A 22,372-nucleotide genomic window follows, 5' to 3' on the forward strand; every position below is an offset into this window, starting at 1 on the left:
CAGCAGCTCTCAACACTGAAGCTGCATACAGGACAAAGTGCATTTGAATATTTAAATAAGGAAACAGACTCAGAAAAACCTAAAAACAAATGAAAACACAAAAGAGCTTCACAGCTTTGTGTCTCATCTGTGTTTAACAGGATCCAGATTCAAGTCATAATACATGCAAACCTACAGTTTATGGACAAATGAATTCATATGCAATATTAAACAAATTTTTAATTTATATGAAACTTCTGTTGTACTGTTTCACTTCTTATTTAGTGCTTATTGGCTCCTGATACATTACTGATGTGTTACCTCATTTGTTTTATATTTGCTCATCAGGTAAATATGTTTGTGTAATCATAAATGTAAGATGATATTTTATGTGTACTTTATTCATGTATTTAGTTAAATGATTAGCCAATATTTCATTTATATTATCAATATTTTAAAGTGAATGTGTTTTCTGTATTCAGTTGTTCCTGCAGAACTGAATGTGGAAACCGAAGCTATTTGAATATGACGGGAGAAGGGAAGTAAAGTGAAAGTGTGGGAAGTGTGTTGACTTGCTTCTTCATGTCACCAATGAATGTTTTCTTTTTTCTCAAACAAAGAGGAACTCATGACTTGTTGAGCACACAGGAAAACATACATTTGTCAGCAGTTCTGTGTTTGGATTTCTTCTGTACAGTTTGTTCTTTTTTTATTTATTTATTATTCTTTTTTTGGTTAATATAAAGGAGGAAGTCTGCATCTGATAGAAAAAAAAAACTTCCTGAAAACACACATCGAGAGCTTCAGAAGAACTGAATCTACTAACAACAGAGAAGATCACTGAAGAAGAGAGAAGAATGAAGATCATCTGGACTTTCACTCTGCTGATGATTCCTGGTAAGAATCATGAATATTGATCACATTTAAACTTCATGAAAAGAAAAATTGGTTGTCACTTAATTTTGGTTTGTTTTGTAGGTACCATGACCTCAGGAAATTCAGGGAATAAAGTCAACATGACATGCACACATGATAGCAATATTACAGACAAGTATCTGTGTAAAGTACAGTGGTCAGTGTGCTCAGAAGTGAATCAGACCATTGTATTAGGTGAGAAACCCAGTTGCATTTAACCCATTTTAAAACATCATCAGTGCTGTTATTTGTGTTAATTTGTGCATACATTATATAATTAAGCCTGTATAAAAAGTTTCTGTTTTCTCAGTCAAGTGCATTCATTATGAAACAAGTTCAACTCAGAAGATTGTTTTGTTGTTATTCAGCTCAGGTGCAAATGTAACAAAAGTTACAATCTGTTATTTTTATCAGTTTGGTGCACATATCATGTTGAAGGGTAAACCCTGGCTCTAAGATAGACTATTAGTCAACAGAAGTTCAGATCAACTGAAAATGTATCTGCAGTGAGAGCTCAAATCACATTTAGTTGCCATAGTTAACATGCCAAACCTGGATACTACGTGCACTTACGGCTAAACGTGTACACCAGCGGTAAGGTATGGATATTGTAGATGTAGACAAATGTGATCTTGTCTACAGCTGGGATGATAAAAATAAAAATAAAATGTATAATAATAATAATAATAAAAATAATGATGATGATAATAATAATAATGATGATGATGATAATAATAATAATAATAATAATAATAATAATAAGAAGAAGAAGAAGAAGAAGAAGAAGAAGAAGAATGTGATTTAACATGAAACACTCTGTTTCTTCAACCACAGAAGTCACAGCAACCAACCTATTCCAAGATCCAATGAAAGGTAGGCCTAATTAGTTATTTTTATTTTTAGTCGAAGTATTGATTGATTGATATACTTTATTTTATTATTTTTTTAAGTAGTTTGAAATAGTTTTAATGATATGGTCTACAACCTACAGTGTCTCTGTTGATAAAACATGCAATTGAAATTCAATTTGGTTAAATTGCCAATTTTATCCTTAACACAATTCTAATCATTACATATAGCATAATTCATGCACAAACGTTATTCAGAGTACTGCATTAACTTGAAGGCAAATAATACAGGAACCAGATTTATATTACTATTATATGTGATATACATACTTGTAATATTTTAGTTTTTATATCTGTATCAGTGAGTGAAATGTGTGTAGTGTGTAAATGAATCAAAAGATAAATAGCATGGATCATGGGATGATGGGTAAGGGGCCTCCAGGATTCTGTGCTACACGCCTGTTCCTAATCTAAGTTACTCACTTTTAGGTAATATATAACTGTGTGTTTTTAAATTGCTTTCTTACTTGAATGAGATGCTTTTACTTGAATAAGATATTATGTCTTGTTTTCCAAAGAAAAACAAACAAAAAATAAATAAATAAAAGATTATTTTTCTTGCCCAATTGGTAGATATATTTATAATAGAAAACAAGACAAAAATAGAAAAATTTGCTTGAATTGACAACTTCTGAGTTGTCTCCCTGTCAAAACACAGCGAGACATACAGGCTTACTACTCTCTCTCCCTCTCAGTAAGCAGTACCCTGACAATGACAATCACGGGGAGTAGTTATCGTAAATAATCACCCTGAAGACATGACCAGTATACTTGGTGGCAACCAGAAAGAGGAAGAGGGAAACGCTTAGAAAAAAAAAAAGCCAGGCAAAGATGTTGTTACCAGAGCTAGTAACCACAAAAATGTGGGATAATAGCTACTGTGTTTGCAATGTCTCGAGAAAGATGTAATTTCCCCCTTTTCTACAAAATAGCTACAGCATTAACAACATTAAACAAAAGATCGTTAGATCGTGAAAAAATAAATTGTGATTACCGTATTTGTCCCAGCCGGATCCATGGTGGTAAAGTCAGTCGGCAAGGCAAGTACTTCTTCCTTGTTTCATGGCGGGTACGTACTATGCTCCAAAACGTAGGTGCTGATAGGCCCAAGAGGAGTCCTGTGCGCCAATGAACGCTATCTATCGATCTGTGCTCGATTGCTCTTCCTTCATCCTCCAACTATCCGGATGTGTGTCTAAGTAACTTGATTAAAAAATAATTTTTAAATACAAAGCAAGAAATATATATATATATATTTTTTGCTTTGTTACACATTCCATAAAACCAGGGTTTCCCAAGTTGAGCTTAATAATTAATAATTGGTTAAATTAGATTCACTGGATACGATGATGATCACAGCTGATGTTTTGATCTGGTGTTTTCTCAGGTTTGTCTCTGACCATCGGTCTGTCTGTGGCTGCGGTTCTGATCATCAATGGTCTCGTGTCATTCACAATGATTTACTGCATGAGGCGTAAAACTCAAGGTCAAATTCTTTCCTTTTGTTGTTTTAAAACAGTTCAACAACTTTCTTTGCATGTCATTTGTTAAAGTTTTACAGGTTTGTCACAGTAATTAATTGATCAGAATAGTGCAAGTACACTCAACTAAATGATTATTAGGAACACCATACTAATACTGTGTTTGATAATACTGTGCCTTCAGAACTGCCTTAATTTTACGTTGCATTGATTCAACAAGGTGCTGAAAGCATTCTTTAGAGATGTTGGCCCATATTGATAGGATAGCATCTTGCAGTTGATGGAGATTTGTGGGATGCACATCCAGAGCACGAAGCTCCCGTTCCACCACATCCCAAAGATGCTTTATTGGGTTGAGATCTGGTGACTGTGGGGGCCATTTTAGTACAGTGAACTCAATGTCATGTTCAAGAGACCAATTTGAAATGATTCGAGCTTTGTGACATGGTGCATTATCCTGCTGGAAGTAGCCATCAGAGGATGGGTTCATGATGGTCATAAAGGGATGGACATGGTCAGAAACAATGCTCAGGTAGGCCGTGGCATTTAAACGATGCCCAATTGGCACTAAGGGGCCTAAAGTGTGCAAAGAAAACATCCCCCACACCATTACACCACCACCACCAGCCTGCACAGTGGTAACAAGGCATGATGGATCCCTGTTCTCATTCTGTTTACACCAAATTCTGACTCTACCATCTGAATGTCTCCACAGAAATCGAGACTCATCAGACCAGGCAACATTTTTCCAGTCTTCAACTGTCAAATTTTGGTGAGCTCGTGCAAATTGTAGCCTCTCTTTCCTATTTGTAGTGGAGATGAGTGGTACCCAGTGGAGTCTTCTGCTGTTGTAGTCCATCTGCCTCAAGGTTGTGCATGTTGTGGCTTCACAAATGCTTTGCTGCATACCTCGGTTGTAACGAGTGGTTATTTCAGTCAAAGTTGCTCTTCTATCAGCTTGAATCAGTCGGCCCATTCTCCTCTGACCTCTAGCATCAACAAGGCATTTTCGCCCACAGGACTGCCGCATACTGGATGTTTTTCACACCATTCTTTGTAAACCCTAGAAATGGTTGTGCGTGAAAATCCCAGTAACTGAGCAGATTGTGAAATACTCAGACCGGCCCGTCTGTCACCAACAACCATGCCACGCTCAAAATTTCTTAAATCACCTTTCTTTCCCATTCTGACATTCAGTTTGGAGTTCAGGAGATTGTCTTCACCAGGACCACACCTCTAAATGCATTGAAGCAACTGCCATGTAATTGGTTGATTAGATAATTGCATTAATGAGAAATTGAACAGGTGTTCCTAATAATCCTTTAGGTGAGTGTATATTGCATGGCTGTCAGAGAAATAATGAGTAGGTGAAAAGATGTTGTTTCCCCCTGCTGGTCAAAACAAGACAATGCATGGGTTAAGGCTAGATTTAGGGTTAAATATAAAATAAAGTGCTCACAAATGCACTGAAGTGATGTGCAGTGTTATAAAAAAAAATACAAAATACTAAATACATTTTAAAAATCTAAAATGTTGGGCATGAATGTGAAATATTATTATATTTAATGTAGTATAGTGTTTGTTTTACAGGCCCTAATTCACCCTCTAAATTGCCCAAACCCGGAACAGGAAAAAGTGAAGCGGTTTGTAAAATCAGTGTGTTTAATAATAATGTGTTTGCATTAATATGATCATAATCCTGCTGCGACATCTGGGAACCTCGAGAACTGTGAATAATTTCTCATTCTTCTCCCAGGTTCCTCAAACCGGCTTCGTTTATGAAGAAATTGCAAACACCAGACCTCACACTGATCCAGATACAGGAAGTAAAACAGTCTATGCTATTGCCCAAATACCCAGAAACCCCCCTGATTCTACTAAAACAGTCTATGCTACTTCAAAATTACCCACAAACCCCTCTGATTAGTTGCTCCATCATCATCATCATCATCATCATCATCATCATCATTATCTACTGAGGGTCTGAATGACGCAGATGGTTCTGATGTTGTTCCTTCGTAAATTATCTGTCTTCACATTGATGTCTATCATTGCATGCAATTATGACCCAGAGCTCTCAGTAAATACTGTACATGTTATTGATTGACTGTTTTAGTCTGTTATTTGCTCAGTAAACACAGCCTGTAATGTTTTCTCATTTTTATTAACATTGTATATGAAATAATATTTTTAATGTTTGTTTAGTTGTATATAACTAGAAACAAAATAAAGGATGATTGTTCTTTATAATAATACAGTGTTATTATTTTAACATCAAAGCACATCAGTAACTAATGCTCTTGTTCTTACAAACTCAGCAGCAGCAGCTCAGGTCTGTCCACATAAACTGCATCATGATTTGGTTTATGTTTCAGTTAAACAGCTCCTGAAGGTCAGTTATTCTGCATTATGTTTTATGAGGTGTAATGTCACCATCTGGACAGACTCTGGTTGTGTTTGTGTTGTATCTGAGTCGCTGTCCGTGGTGCTGAACATCATCTGAACACCAGAGGCCAAATTGTTTGAAACAAAGGCCAAATTTAATTCAACCAGAAATATGTATTTAATGTGTTAAGTAAGTCTTAGATTTGTTTAGATTTTAATATGTTTGGACAATTATCAAAAGTGAAAATTTCAATTTTACATTTTATTAAAAATTGCCATTTTTATAGTACTATAGAGTTTCTGTTGTTTACATGTGTGTCCTTCAGATGGCACTGTCCAGAGTCTCACTTTCACTTCCTTATTTATATTATCTTAAATCTCTCTCTCTCTCTCTCTCTCTCTTCTCTCTCTCTCTCTCTCTCTCTCTCTCTCTCTCTCTTTCTCTCTCTTTCTCTCTCTCTCTCTCTCTGTGTGTGTCTCTCTCTCTCTCTCTCTCTCTGTCTCTGTCTCTGTCTCTCTCTCTCTGAGAGGAAGTGGGCATCTCTGTCATATTCATCTGTTCATGTTAAACATGTGACCAGGAAAGAGACACTAAAACTCATCTGAACACACATCGAGAGCTTCAGAAGAACTGAATCTACTAACAACAGAGAAGATCACTGAAGAAGAGAGAAGAATGAAGATCATTTGGACTTTCTCTCTGCTGATGATTCCTGGTGAGAGTCTGAACTCAGTAAATCACTCGAAACAGCACAGACTTTCACTTCAGCTCATGAATTCACTCTGAAAAACTTTAAAAGCAATAAGAAAGTTAATCTCGGTTCATTCTCATAAAAATATGTGATTGTTGTATTAAGATGTTGGTTTGTTGTAGGTGTGTTGAGCTCCATCAGTGTGACAGGATATTCAGGAGGAGGAGTCAGAATCACATGCAGATATGGGGAAAAATATAAGAAAAATGAGAAGTATTTATATAGGACAGAGTCCTCCTCATGCTGTGATCTCATAAAAACTGATATTAAAAATAAATGGGTTGATTATGGAAGATTCTCTCTGTATGACGACACAAGAGCAGCAGTTTTCACTGTGACCATCAGAGATCTGAGAGAACAGGATTCTGGCATTTACTACTGTGGGACTGATATTTATGCAAAACTAGATCCTTACACTGAAGTGAAGCTGAATGTTGTAACAGGTGAGTAACTGAGACTCTCAAACCCATGATGATCATCAACATCACACACTCAACACTGACTATGATTACTGTGACTCACAGATGTAATCCTCTAACATATAATAAATAACTTCTAAGTAACTAAATTTTATATTTTAATGTAATATTTACAGTCAAAAGTTCATAAACTTGCATTCATTAATGCTGCAGCAGATATTTACTTAAGCGACCAAATTTGTGATAATTGAGTGATAATTTGCCAGAATTTGTGTTTAACAGATGAAAACTCAGTGCTGTGAGAGGATATTCAGGAGGAAATGTGATTATAAACTACAAATATAAGACGCTAGAAGAGAATCCTTTGATAGATGTGTGTAAAACTGGAGCAGATCGATGTTTTACTCTAATAAACACTGACAGAGCAGCAGAATGGACACATGATGGACTATTCTCTGTTCATGATGACAGATCTGCTCGTCTCTTACGTCTGTTTATCAGAGAACTGAATGAGAACGATTCTGGAGAATATAAGATTACAGTCAAAGTTTCTGAAGACTACAGTTTCATGCATTTGTTTCTGTGCTGAACTGATGGATCTGGTGTTTAATGTGAACTTGATTTGTCTCTCAAGCAGCTGATTGTTGTCAGAAGAGCATCAGTCTCTCCGCTGCTGCAGGAGCATCTGTGAACATCAGCTGCAGATACCCACAATCCCACAGGGCTGATGTGAAGTTTGTCTGCCGGAGATCTGGATCTGATCTCTGTGCTGAAGAGACGTCTGTGAAGGAGAGCAGAAGATGGAGCGCTGAGGGACAGATGCAGCTGTATGATGACAGAGAGCAGCAGCTCCTGACGGGAATCATCAGTCATGTGACTCAACAACATTCAGCTGAATACTGGTGTGGAGTTCAGTCTGATGGAGGACACAAGAGCTTCATCACACGAGTCCTCATCAGCGTTACTGGTACAGATGACTTTCACACTCATATTCATTTTAATGTTATTTAAAATCACAGCTAGCTTCTGTAGACCATGTGGGAATCTATTATAGGTTTCTGATTAAGACAAGGGTGTAAAACTGTATAAAGTTAGGTTGGGGGGGGGGTCTTGTCTGAAGTTTAAAATCATTGGTTACCCACAAGCCAATCACAAATCATTTGGTTATAACGTGTGTTATGCGCCGGCTCAGCTGCCTCACACTTCCACTGTAAACACAGGTGTGCTGTGAAAACAAAACCATCGAGCGAGTTTCGCTGCCTCTTTAACCTGGTCCTCCATGAGATCAACCAAGGGGGACACAATCACGATTATCGCCTTGCCGGACTTTGGCCTCCCCAGTTTCTTGCTGATGATCGGTAACAGTTGATAAATTAAACTTTTCCCAAAACCTGTCGGGCTCGGGAGTAAGGCCACAACATCACCTCCATTCAAAATATGAAACAAACACTCTTCTTGTTCGGGCTTCAGTTGGGAAATGCAGGGAATATTCTCCACAACAGAGCGAATAGCATCCCGTGTCTCCATGTTCGCTGTCTTTTTTCGATTTCCTAACTACAATATTAAACTTGGCGCTTTGTGTCTATGTCACGGCTCTCAGCCCACCTTCTGTTCGTTGATTGGCCGGCTGTTTTGGAGCCGGAGGAAAACTGTGAAATAGTTCGCTATCTCCGACTGAGTACAGACGCGAACTGAAATTGAGCGGAAGTACGAAGTCTGATGTAGTCAGGCTAAACCTAAACTGCTGGATCTGTCATTTTTATTTTCTTTATAATGTGATGGGGCACATTGTGAATAATAACCTATCAGATAAAAGGATATGAAAGAGAGGCGGGACGTGATGAGAGAGAGAGGACAGGTGGGAGATGAGACAACTCTCTGAAAGTGTGCATTGTGAATAAAAATGTGTGCTTTGTAGTTCATCTCGAATATATTAGATTGGACTTTGAACTGAGTTACTGGTTTAATGTGATCGCGAAGTTTGAGTTTATTTTATTTTGTGTCACAGACAGAAAGTATAGGAGATATTTATTTATTTGTCAGTTAGCAACTTATTCTATTGGGTTGGAAACGTTCTTTATTTTTTACCCTTGATACTGTCGACTGCTAATTTACATTTTTGAAAAGAATATATAATGTATTATTTTTTTATTCATTTTTGTCTATTGCTGACATTGCAGTAAATTCAAGTCTGATTTATTTATATATGTTTTTTCTTTTTTTTTGTGGTGAGTAATTCATTCTTCCTGCTATATTGAGGTATACGCATGAAATAGATAGCATTACAAATTTAAGTGAATACAACCCATCATATTAAAGAACCTGGGAGTCACCCATAAAGTTCCCAGTTAAAGGAAGGAGACATTACACTTCTATTAAACAGATCACAGTGTGTCTTCGTGTTGGTTGTCTCTGTAAAGAAAGTGAGGTTTGTACGAGAAAGATTCTGTTCAGGTTCAACAAGTTATTTTTACATGCTCTGTCTATTCAACAAAGAAAAACCACAAACCACAGATAAAAAGAGGAAGTTTCCTTCTAAATGTTTATTATTATTATTAAAAGTGCAGTTTTGTGTAGAATAATGTTGCTGTTCTGCTCAGTGAGAAACTGCACACAGAGTGAAGCAGAGGACAGTGTTTCTGTGTTTTATTCTTCATTTATTTCTTTAAGTATCCAGTATTTTCTAGATCTGGAGTCTGAAAGCAGCAGCAGTTTGTAGTTTTCTGTCTGGTCATTTATTATTTCTACAGTGTTTGCTGTTACAGCTTTTAACTAGTTCAAGTGTGCTCATTATTCACTGAGAAACCACAGGCTTCAGCCACAGAAACTCAAACAAACAGCTAATGGTTTCTGAGTGTCTCTGTATCAGCAAACATGAATTCTGGGTAGTGAATGACATCAGCAACACTTACCTTTACCATGAGACATGTGACTCAAGTTTTGAGTGAGAAATCATCCTGTAGAAATTAATTGTTTTGTTGTTTTATTTGCAGATTTTACAGAAAGAACATCACCACGAACATCTTCATCATCATCATCTTCATCATCATCTTCATCATCTTCATCTTCATCATCATCAGTTGAATCTTCTCTGCAGAGAATGTGTCAGAACTTGATTTATTTTAAAAGAGTCTGAGATGTTCATTATTCAGTGTCTGAAATAAACACTGATCATTAAATGACACTCACACTGTGTGAACAGATCAGAGTTTACTCCAGATGAGATCTATGTTTCTTCTGATATGTAAACATTTAATGTAGTTTTGTTTTTGTTTTTTTGTTTTGTTTTTTGTCACTTGTGTATTTAAGGCTAAAGACATTAATATGTCATTTTCTGTAAAGCTGCTTTGAAACAGCATTGCATGTGAAAAGCAATATGCAAACAAATATGACTCTTTTAACAAGTCTATCACTTTTAACAAGTGATATTTGTCTTTTTTAGACTGGAGTGTCTAGATTAAGTCTGAGGTAAAACTGTCATTCTTTTAAGAAGTGAAGTGTGCATTTTAGCATTAATAATTTCAAAATCAAGCTTAATCACAAAATACTGTTTTCCATACGTGTCCAAACACTGGCAAACAGATGATCATAAACTCACAACACTGATTGAGCCACTGTTATTATGTGGAGCTCCGTCAGACTGAACAAATAAACCATTTCTGTCCTGTGCAAGAGTTTATTTCATTTCATATTGATCACAGATTGTGTTCTTTTCTCAAAGAATAATTTAGTCTCTCTGTTATATTCTGTATGTTTTACCTGAAGAACGCAATTAGCAATAAAATTAAAATCTAACATAAAAAATTGCAATAATATATCATTGTATATAATCAGCCCCCAGCTGAAGGTGAATATCATCTCAGTAAGAGAAGCTGCTGTTTTCATGTCTGTCCACCAGATGTTACTGTCTCTAAAATCAATGTGATGCACTCAAGAAACCGTTTATTAAACTCTGAAACAGTTTGAAACCTTAATTAATTCTGAGGAAATAATATTTTCTGCTTTTATAATGAGCTTTATACATCTGTCTATTTTGTCTGTGTCCTCCAGTTACATGTCAATTTTGTGTGAAGTACTAGTTTCACTTCCTTCTTTATTTTGATTACCCCCCCCCCCCCCCCAGAAGAACTGGGCGTCTCTGTCACATTCATCAGTTCATGTTAAACACATGACCAGGAAAGAGACACTAAAACTCATCTGAACACACATCGAGAGCTTCAGAAGAACTGAATCTACTAACAACAGAGAAGATCACTGAAGAAGAGAGAAGAATGAAGATCATCTGGACTTTCTCTCTGCTGATGATTCCTGGTGAGAGTCTGAACTCAGTAAATCACTCGAAACAGCACAGACTTTCACTTCAGCTCATGAATTCACTCTGAAAAACTTTAAAAGCAATAAGAAAGTTCATCTCTGTTCATTCTCATATAAATATGTTATTGTTGTATTAAGATGCTGGTTTGTTGTAGGTGTGTTGAGCTCCATCAGTGTGACAGGATATTCAGGAGGAGGAGTCAGCATCACATGCAGATATGATAGAGGATATACAGACAATAACAAGTATTTTTGTAGAGGACAGAATCCAGGATGCAAAGACCTCATCAAGACGGATATTAAAGATAAATTGGTTGATTCTGAAAGATTTTCTCTGTATGATGACACAAGAGCAGCAGTTTTCACTGTGACCATCAGAGATCTGAGAGAACAGGATTCTGGGACGTACCAGTGTGCAGTTGATAAATCTTGGACTGATTCCTACACTGAAGTGAAGCTGAATGTTGTAACAGGTGAGTAACTGAGACTCTCAAACCCATGATGATCAGGAACAGTTTTAGTTGGGCCAATCAGATGGCGCAATCCAAGATGGTGCAACAGTGCTGACATGTTTTTGTGTCTCGTTTTATGTTTTGTTTAAAGAGTTTTTAAAGTTTTAATCAGTTTGCCTTTCCATATATTTTTATTTTGCCTGTTGGCTAGTTTGCAAACTAGCTACTGGTCTTTGTTTGATTTTACTAGCGGTTCTCACCGCTACCAAATCAGCACATGTCAGATTGTGCTTTAATCCGCATCTCTGGACTTACTAATATCATCGCAGTTTTCGTCTTGTCGCTTTGCCTGGACCTTCTGTTGTTGGCGCGGAGCCCTGCTGACCCACTGCCGTTGATCTGCTGGCATGGTCTTGAAGTCTCGTCTGTTATCCTCGGCCCGTTAGCCCTGGCCATAGCAGCTCTACTTACATTGGCCTGCCTGGACTCTCTGCTATCACCGCGGAGTAACGCCAAGCCATTGCGGTTGATCTACAGGCGCGGTCGTTGAAGCTTTGTCTGTTGTGCTCGGCCTGATTGGCTCGGGTCTTTGCAGCTTTGCCTTGTCGGCCTGCCTGGACCTTCTATTGTCGGCGCGGAGCTCTGTAAACCTGTGGTGACTGATTTGCCGGCGTGCGTGGTGTTAAAGCTGTTGCCTGTCAGCCTCTGGCTGCTAGACGCCCTGCCTCGCAATCTTCTACTGCATTGCCCATCAAACTGTTGCTTCTTTGCTGCTTATTGGACGCTAATTTCTCAGCTTCACTATTGACGCTTACAGGTCTGTTTGTTTATATGTTATTCTATTTTTTTTATTTTATTTGTTAGGCCCTGCAAGGCCCTACTTTGTTTATTTGTTTCAACATGTCTGGTATGCTATTGTTTAGGCTAGCCATCACTGTTTTTATTCAATGTAGAGTCCACAGCCCCTCTTAACAAATCTTTAATTGTCCTTTTGTTATACCCCCTACATATGTGGAGACTTCATCAAGCTTAACTGGTGTTTCCAGAGATGTAATCTCTCTTTTTATTACCCAACACTTAGGTTTACCGTCATTGAACCCACAACTCACTATACCCTTGGCAACAAATTATGCCTTCAATTTATTTTATCATGTTCAGAATTCTGTTCCTATTATTCTATGTACTCAAAGTACTAGAAGACCAGTTTTGACAGTTTTCAGTCGGATAGTTATTTTACTTCTTCTGAGTTCCTCGGGTGATGAAGAGTCAAACCCAGGTCCTGTTGCCCCCAGTATCACACCGGTTCCCCAGGTGCTTTCTTTTGTTGATTTTTGTAACCATAGAAATCTTGGTTTCTTGCATGTCAACATCAGAAGCCTCATGCCTAAGTTAGATTTATTCACTGCTTTAGTATACTCAACTAACCCTGATGTTGTAGCTGTGTCTGAATCTTGGCTCAGGAAAGCCATAAAAAATTCTGAAATTTCTATTCCGAACTATACAATTTTTCGTCAGGATAGAACTACCAAGGGAGGTGGAGTTGTAATCTATGGCAGAGATAATTTGCAGATTTCTGTTTTACTGTTCAGATCTGTGCCCAAACAGTTTGAGCTTCTACTCTTAAAAATCCATCTTTCAAGAAATAAGTCGCTCACTGTTGCTACCTGTTACAGACCTCCTTCACCCCCCAGCTGTGCCCTGGATGCTATTTGTGAATTGATTGCCCTGCAATCTATCTTCAGAGTTTGTGTTGCTGGGTGATTTGAACTTGGACATGCTTAATGCACCGGCTGCTCTTCAATCTAGGATAGACGCTCTCAATATTACACAAATCATCAATGAACCCACTAGATACAATCCTAAATCCGTAAATGCGGGTACTATCATAGATATAATTATGACTAATATGCCCTCCAATTACACCTTCTCTGTTTTTAACCAGGATCTGAGCAATCACTGCATAATTGCCTGTGTTCGTATTTGGTTTGTGGTCAAACGATCACCCCTCATAACTGTCAAACGTTCTTTAAAACACTTCTGTGAACAGGCTTTTTTATTCGATCTGTCTTGGGTTCCTTGGAATGATATCGAACTCATCCCATCAGTAGATGATGCCTGGTTTCTTTTTAAAAATACTTTTTTAACTATATTAAATAAGCATGCTCCTTTTTAAAAAACTGAGAACCAAAAACAGGTATAGTCCTTGGTTTACCCCAGACTTGACTGCTCTAAATCAACAAAAAAACATCTTGTGGCGCATTGCATTAGCATCTAAAAGTCCCCGAGATATGCAACTTTTTCGGGAAACCAGGAACAAATACACACAGTCAGTTAGAAAAGCTAAGGCCTGTTTTTTTTAAACAGAAATTATCATCTTGTAGTATTAACTCCAAAAAGTTCTGGGACACTGTAAAGTCTATGGCTAAAGACCATGGGGGAAAGAGCCTTTTCATATAAAGCCCCTAAGCTATGGAATGTACTTCCTCTGCACGTCAGAAATGCACCAACGTTGGATGATTTTAAAAAGTTGATTAAGTCACATTTATTCAAGACTGTCTTTCTATAATGAATTGTTGTATTGCTTTTGGTGTTTTGTTTTACTTTATTTATTACTTTATTACTGTAGCGCTTTGGGTCTAAGAAAAGCGCATTACAAATAAAATGTATTATTATTATTATTATTATGGAGAATAAAAACATTTCCGCCCAGTTGCCCGCAGCATTGAAGTTTGGAAACACTGTTACCACTGACAAATTATTGATAATTCAAAATTTGAATGAACACTTTGCTGCAGCTGGTCATGCTCTTAATGTAGCTTCTGATCCGGCTAAGAGTTTTGTACCATCCACAGCAACTTGTTTAAGTCGCCCTCATTTTTCTTTTACACAAATACAGACAGCCGATGTGTTGAAAGAACTGCTAAATCTGGATCCCTATAAATCTGCTGGTCTGGACAATATGGACCCTTTCTTTTTAAAATTATCAGCTGAAATTATTGCGACTCCTATTAGCACCATATTTAATCTCTCGTTGGTATCATGTGAGATTCCCAAAGATTCGAAAGCTGCCGCGGTCATCCCCCTCTTCAAAGGGGGAGACACTTCAGATCCAAATTGTTACAGACCTATATCTATTCTGTCATATACTGCGAAAATATTCGAAAGCCTAATTAATAAACAGATCATAAAATATTTTGAGTTCCACCATTTATTCTCAGCCGCGCAATCTGGTTTCCGAGCTGGTCATGGATGCACTTCTGCCACGCTAAAGGTACTTAATGATATCATAACCTCTATCGATAGTAAACATTATTGTGCAGCCGTCTTTATTGATCTTGCCAAGGCTTTTGACTCTGTCAATCATTGTGTTCTTATTGACAGACTAAACAGCTTTGGTTTCACAAGAGAATGCATTGCTTGGTTCTCAAATTATTTTTTAGACAGAGTTCAGTGTGTAAAATCAAAGGACATGTTGTCCAGTCCTGTGGCAGTCTCAATGGGTGTGCCTCAGGGTTCAATTCTGGGGCCAACCCTTTTTTCTATATATATCAATGAGGTTGCTAGTGCTGCTGGTGATTCGTTAATCCATTTATATGCAGACGATACCATTTTATATACATCGGGACCCTCTTTAGACTCTGTGTTAATTAACCTTCAAACTAGTTTTAATGCCATACAACATGCCTTTCTTGACCTTAAACTGCTTTTAAATGCTAATAAGACTAAATGCATGGTTTTTAATCGTACACTGCCCACAGCTGCTCATCCGATTACCGTTACTACACTTGACGGGACCGAATTAGAAAAAGTGGACTCCTATAAATATTTAGGTGTCTGGTTAGACTGTAAACTTAATTTTCAGATTCATATTAATTATTTACAATCGAAAATTAAATCTAGAATCGGTTTCTTATATCGCAACAAAGCCTCTTTTACTTATGCCGCCAAATATGCCCTTGTAAAGCTTACCATCTTACCGATCTTTGATTTTGGTGATGTTGTATACAAAATTGCCTCTAAAACTCTACTAAGTACTCTGGATGTAATTTATCACAGTGCTATCCGTTTTGTCACCAAAGCACCATACACTACTCATCATTGCAATCTTTATTGTCTTATTGGCTGGCCCTCACTACATACTCGCCGCCGAATTCACTGGCTCCTGGTCATCTATAAGTCTTTATTAGGCTTATCCCCTCCATATCTCAACTCACTGGTCACGGTAGCAACTTCAATTCGTAGTACGCGTGCTAGTAGGTATATTTCTTTTGCCATCCCCAAAGTCAAGTCCTCTTTTGGCCGCCTTTCTTTCCAGTTCTCTGCTGCCAACGACTGGAATGAATTGCAAAAATCTTTAAAAATAGAAGTACCGATCTCCCTTGGTAACTTTAAGCATCAGATTTCAAAATTATTTACTGATCCCTGCTCTTGTTAGCAGCCCTGTTATGGTGCATTATAGAATTTTTATATTTTATTTTCCATTTTAAGCTCTTAAGGTCTATTTGGTGTATATGTGTAGGCTACATCATTATATTGTTCCTTGCATTACGTTTGTATGTTGTATAGGGATCGGTTTGTTGACTGGATATTTATTTATTTCTATGTGTAACTCTGTGTTGTCACACTGTTTCTGCCTTATCTTGGCCAGGTCGCAGTTGTAAATGAGAACTTGTTCTCAACTGATTTTACCTGGTTAAATAAAGGTTAAATAAAAAGAATAAAAATAAATAAATCAACATCACACACTCAACACTGACTGTGATGTGGCTCACACATCTAACTCATATAAGAAGTTTATTTATTTTATTTTTTTACTTTAAAAGAAGATTAATTATCATTACTGACTTCATTCTCTACACATTGGTATCTGAGTTTTTGATTTACAGATGAAAAACTCAGTGCTGTGAGAGGATATTCAGGAGGAAATGTGATTATAAACTACAAATATAAGACGCTAGAAGAGAATCCTTTGATAGATGTGTGTAAAACTGGAGCAGATCGATGTTTTACTCTAATAAACACTGACAGAGCAGCAGAATGGACACATGACGGACTATTCTCTGTTCATGATGACAGATCTGCTCGTCTCTTACGTCTGTTTATCAGAGAACTGAATGAGAAAGATTCTGGAGAATATAAGATTACAGTCAAAGTTTCTGAAGACTACAGTTTCTTGCATTTGTTTCTGTGCTGAACTGATGAATCTGGTGTTTAATGTGAACTTGATTTGTCTCTCAAGCAGCTGATTGTTGTCAGAAGAGCATCAGTCTCTCCGCTGCTGCAGGAGCATCTGTGAACATCAGCTGCAGATACCCACAATCCCACAGGGCTGATGTGAAGTTTGTCTGCAGGAGATCTGGATCTGATCTCTGTGCTGAAGAGACGTCTGTGAAGGAGAGCAGAAGATGGAGCGCTGAGGGACAGATGCAGCTGTATGATGACAGAGAGCAGCAGCTCCTGACGGGAATCATCAGTCATGTGACTCAACAACATTCAGCTGAATACTGGTGTGGAGTTCAGTCTGATGGAGGACACAAGAGCTTCATCACACGAGTCCTCATCAGCGTTACTGGTCAGTATTAATAAAACAAACCAGCATCTTATATGCTTTTATTTCAAGTTGGCAGTTTGTGGTTTGGGGTGTCAGCAAGTCTGATGGTTCAGTAATGTGTGAAAAACATCAGCGTCTTTAACAGGAAGTGAAATATCACTAAGTGAGAAAATATACATTTCTAGCACGCCATCTTACTGACACTTTACTGTGTTTTAGATGCAAACAGTAACAGAATATCTACATCACCATCATCATCATCTTCTTCTTCTTCATCTTCATCTTTCTCATCAGATGGCTCTCCACTGGTCTCATCTGTGTCTCCTATAACAGGTACAGACACACTGTTTTCTGTCAGTCGGTCAGTTTTGCTCTTCAGATTGATTGAGTGAATCTCTGGTGTTTTCAGGCTCTTCTCTGATCATCAGTGTGTCTGTGCTTCTGCTTCTGATAGTGACCGTGACTCTCTGGAGGAGACGTCAGTCGCACAGTAAAACTCTTTTTACTTTCTTTAAAAGTGTAATAAATGCACTGAGATGTGATTTGATCCACATGAGTGTAAAATTGTGTTCATCTGCTTATTTTCGACAGACACTCATTCCTCATTCAAAAGATCTCAAAGTACACCAGCAAACATTGATGCGGTTAGCAGAATTAATGTGATTTAAAAAAAGATGTTTGTTTTGATCAAATGTATAACTAATCGTAGTACCTGATTATTGACAGACTGATTTATTATTAAATATGTAAAAGCTCTTTCTCTCCCCAGGCTGCCCATTATCGTTGTGATTACGAGGAGACTGAAGATAGTCACAGACAATTACCCACAAACCCCTCTGGTTCTACTAATGCAATCTATTCTGATCCAGAATTACCCACAAACCCCTCTGATTCTACTAATGCAATCTATGCTAATCCAGAATTACCCACAAACCCCTCTGGTTCTACTAATGCAATCTATTCTGATCCAGAATTACCCACAAACCCCTCTGATTCTACTAATGCAATCTATGCTACTCCACAATTACCCATAAACCCTTCTGATTCTACTAATACAATCTATGCTAATCCAGAATTGCCATAAACCCCTCTGATTCGTCCAACATCGTTCACACATTAACATTGCAGAAGTCCACGTCTTTCAGTCATTATCATCTACTGAGGGTCTGAATGACACAGACAGTCCTAATGATGTTCCTGTAACAATTATCTGTCTTTACATTAATGTCTGTCATTGCATGCAGCTATGAGCCAGTGAATACAGTAAATATATGTTAGCGATCTGCTGTTTTTAGTTTATTTGCTCGGTAAACACAACCATTGCACCTACTGAAGGGATTTATGTCATTTTCTCAATGTTTAAAACATGGCATGTATTTGTGAACAAAATAAAAGATGACTGTTCTTTACAACAATACAGCATTATTGTTTTAGCATCAAAGCACATCAGTAACTAATGCTCTTGTTCTTACAAACTCAGCAGCAGCAGCAGCTCAGGTCTGTCCACATAAACTGCATCATGATTTGGTTTATGTTTCAGTTAAACAGCTCCTGAAGGTCAGTTATTCTGCATTATGTTTTATGAGGGGTAATGTCATCATCTGGACAGACTCTGGTTGTGTTTGTGTTGAATCTGAGTCGCTGTCCATGGTGCTGAACATCATCTGAACACTAGAGGGAGCCGCTGGACTCTCAGTCCTGTCATCTCTCCTTTACTTGTTTCACTTAGGTTTTGATCTGATGTGTTTGGGATGTGTCTGCTGATGTCCCTGTGAAGACCAGATTCACTGAAGAAACTGAAAGAGTAAAAGAGTCATTCAAACAAATACGAAGAGTTTTATTCAACTGGTGACTAGTTTTATGAATGTGAATTCACTTATTGTTATGTTTAAAATTATTATATATGTTATTATGCTTATTAAATTAAATAAGAATGTAAATGATGAATGTAAAAATATAGAGGCTTTTAAAGTGTAACTATCTCACTGTGATATATATATATACAAGTAAAAATGAAACAATCAGAGACGTGTTGTTAAACGATGCAGATTGTATATGTGTCAATCATTTTATTTTCACTTCCCACTTTATTATTCTCTCTCCCTCTCTATCTGTGGCAGATATATAGTGGAAGTGACTCTGTCTCTGTCACATTTATCTGTTCATGTTAAACATGTGACCAGGAAAGAGACACTTAAACTCATCTGAACACACATCGAGAGCTTCAGAAGAACTGAATCCACTAACAACAGAGAAGATCACTGAAGAAGAGAGAAGAATGAAGATAATCTGGACTTTCACTCTGCTGATGATTCCTGGTGAGAGTCTGACGAAACTAATGAAAGCATTTGAACTTTCGCCTCATTTAGGCCTTTTAATTAACATAACTAGAGTGTTGTACTAAGATGCTGGTTTGTTGTAGGTGTGTTGAGCTCCATCAGTGTGACAGGATATTCAGGAGGAGGAGTCAGCATCACATGCAGATATGATAGAGGATATACAGACAATAACAAGTATTTTTGTAGAGGACAGTCTGTCACATGCTCTGATCTCATCAAAACTAATATTAAAGATGAATGGGTTGATTCTGGAAGATTTTCTCTGTATGACGACACAAGAGCAGCAGTTTTCACTGTGACCATCAGAGATCTAAGAGAACAGGATTCTGGGACGTACCAGTGTGCAGTTGATAGATCTTGGACTAAAGATTTCTACACTGAAGTGAATCTGAATGTTGTAACAGGCGAGTAACTGAGACTCTCAAACCCATGATGATCTCCAAAATATCAGTGCACTAGTGTAAGCCACTTTTAGGGTATGAGCCAAAATGCGCTGTTAATTGTGTTTGTCCCCTTTAAATTAAATTTAGCTGTTGCTCCCGCCTCACTGTTCAGGCGAGTGTAGAGTAGTCAGTGTTGCCAAGTCTGGGGTATACCCACGGTTTAAGCGACCCCAATAACTTGATAATTAGCCCTCTAAAATGTGAATTTCACCTGGGGAATCCCACCAAAAACGTGATTGGGCTAGTTTTGAGTATAGCAATTGGGCGCGTTTTGTTGTGAAAACCTGACAACCCTGTTGGAGCTTCAAATGATCATTCTCGCGGGCATACCGGTGTTACAGTTAAACTGGTGGTGACCATGTTACTGTCCTCACAGTGTTTCCAAACACAATTGTTAACAACCACATTCATATTCAAGATCATTCTGGTAGCATATGAAGGCAGCATTATTGATAGCTTTGAATAGCTTTAGCAACAATAGCTTTATAGAGAGCCAAGAAGATCTTTTGGAAAAACAAAATATGATGTGTGATGCTTACTTGATTTTGGTCTGTGTTTGCGCACAAAACGTTGGTATCTTTCCCTCAACTCCAGCGCTGAACTGACCCTCGTTTGTTAGGACAAATGTATAGGACTATTTAATAAAAAATTCCGGGACATTTCCTTCCTAATTAAAGTTAACCACCGTGTCCCCAGCGGTCTATGGAGACTCTTATGTTCGTTGGGGCATCCCAACACACAACACTTGTAATGGCTCTTTGGCGCTGACATTGTATCTCCAGAAGCTACAGCAAGAGAACAGTAATGGTGTACCGCTGCTTCTCACTCAAGGCTGTGTATATGCTGATAGGACAGAGAGCGTCACAAATGGGCGGGATTTTCACCGACTATGTCATCATAGTAGTGAGAAACCTGGAACTGCTTGTGTGCAGAGACCGTTTATGAATTATTGGGATTCTAAAAAAAAATGAGTAGATGGATTTTTACCATTATAGGCTGGTTGTTCTCACACACTGTGGCCACACAACTGTGTTCAAACACCTTATGAAAGTGTCACCTTTAACTTTTCCATTTTGGTGTTCGTGTGATTATGCGTGGGTAATGATTTTCTGCTTTGCATCAGGAATTTAATAATAATAATAATAATAATAATAATAATAATTCCTTACATTTATATAGTGCTTTTCTAGGCACTCAAAGCACTTTACATAGTCAGGCGGTATCTCCTCATCCACCACCAGTGTGCAGCATCCACCTGGATGTCAGAACGCCCACCACACACCAGCTTACTGGGGGAGAGGAGACAGAGTGATCAAACCAATCAGGAGATATGGGGATTGTTAGGATGCCGAGGTCAAACCTTTACTCTTTCCAAAAGACATCCTAGGATTTTCAATGACCACAGAGAGTCAGGACCTCAGTTTAACATCTCATCCAAAGGACGGTGCTTGTTGACAGTATAGTGTCCCCATCACTACACTGGGGCGCTAGGACCCACACAGACCACAGGGTGAGCACCCACTGCTGGCCTCACTAGCACCTCTTCCAGCAGTAACCTAGTTTTCTCAGGAGGTCTCCCATCCAGGTACTGACCAGGCTCAGCCCTGCTTAGCTTCAGTGGGAAACCGGTCTTGGGCTCCAGGGTGATATGATTTATTTGGCTAAAATAGTTTCATCCGCACCTAGCTGTGGATCATTGCTTACATTTACTTAAAACTCTTCCTGAGAGTGTAAAGTTACTGAAAAGCACAAGTTGTGTCTTTGTGGTTTTGTGTGTGAGACATTCCTGATTGGTCAGAAAGGAGTGAAAGACATCAGCATCTGTGAGAAAAGGGAAGTGAAATAGAAAAAAACATTTTCTTTTCTTGCTAGTGACACCGCCTCTTCTGTGATTTAGAGACAAACTATCACAGATTATAATCATCTTCTTCATCTTCATCTTTCTCATCAGATGGCTCTCCACTGGTCTCATCTGTGTCTCCTATAACAGGTACAGACACACTGTTTTCTGTCAGTCGGTCAGTTTTGCTCTTCAGATTGATTGAGTGAATCTCTGGTGTTTTCAGGCTCTTCTCTGATCATCAGTGTGTCTGTGCTTCTGCTTCTGATCTTCACTGTGATTCTGATAGTGACCGTGACTCTCTGGAGGAGACGTCAGTTGCACAGTAAAACTCCTTTTACTTTCTTTAAAAGACAGTGTCTATTTTTTTCATGTTGCACATTTCAAAATGGTGCATTGATATTCACAGTTTAAGTATTCTTTTTTTTCTCAAAACAGCTTAATGAAAACGTACTGCTGAAACAACTACAAATTAGCAAAAATAGAGACATTTGAGGTTGAGGTTGATATAATGTTTGTCTTTGACAGACGCTGATTCTACATCCAGAAGTTCTCATGTGACAACTGGAAACAGTAAAACTGTTAGTACAATAA

At 38.0% G+C, this 22,372-nt stretch overlaps 1 protein-coding gene across 1 annotated transcript; it reads left to right on the forward strand.

Moving 5' to 3' along the window:
* The first annotated feature begins 775 nt into the window (after window positions 1-775).
* On the forward strand, window positions 776-18,739 carry LOC132144120 (uncharacterized). Its single transcript, XM_059554878.1, has 7 exons — window positions 776-876; window positions 11,309-11,626; window positions 16,845-17,177; window positions 17,451-17,489; window positions 17,566-17,646; window positions 17,748-17,800; window positions 17,926-18,739. Exons 1-7 carry the CDS (start codon window positions 837-839, stop codon window positions 18,238-18,240), a joined length of 1,179 nt encoding a protein of 392 aa, XP_059410861.1. The 5' UTR covers window positions 776-836; the 3' UTR covers window positions 18,241-18,739.
* Window positions 18,740-22,372: the final 3,633 nt, after the last annotated feature.

The sequence above is a fragment of the Carassius carassius genome, chromosome 7, assembly GCF_963082965.1.
Source record: "Carassius carassius chromosome 7, fCarCar2.1, whole genome shotgun sequence".
Classification (NCBI taxonomy): Eukaryota; Metazoa; Chordata; class Actinopteri; order Cypriniformes; family Cyprinidae; genus Carassius; species Carassius carassius.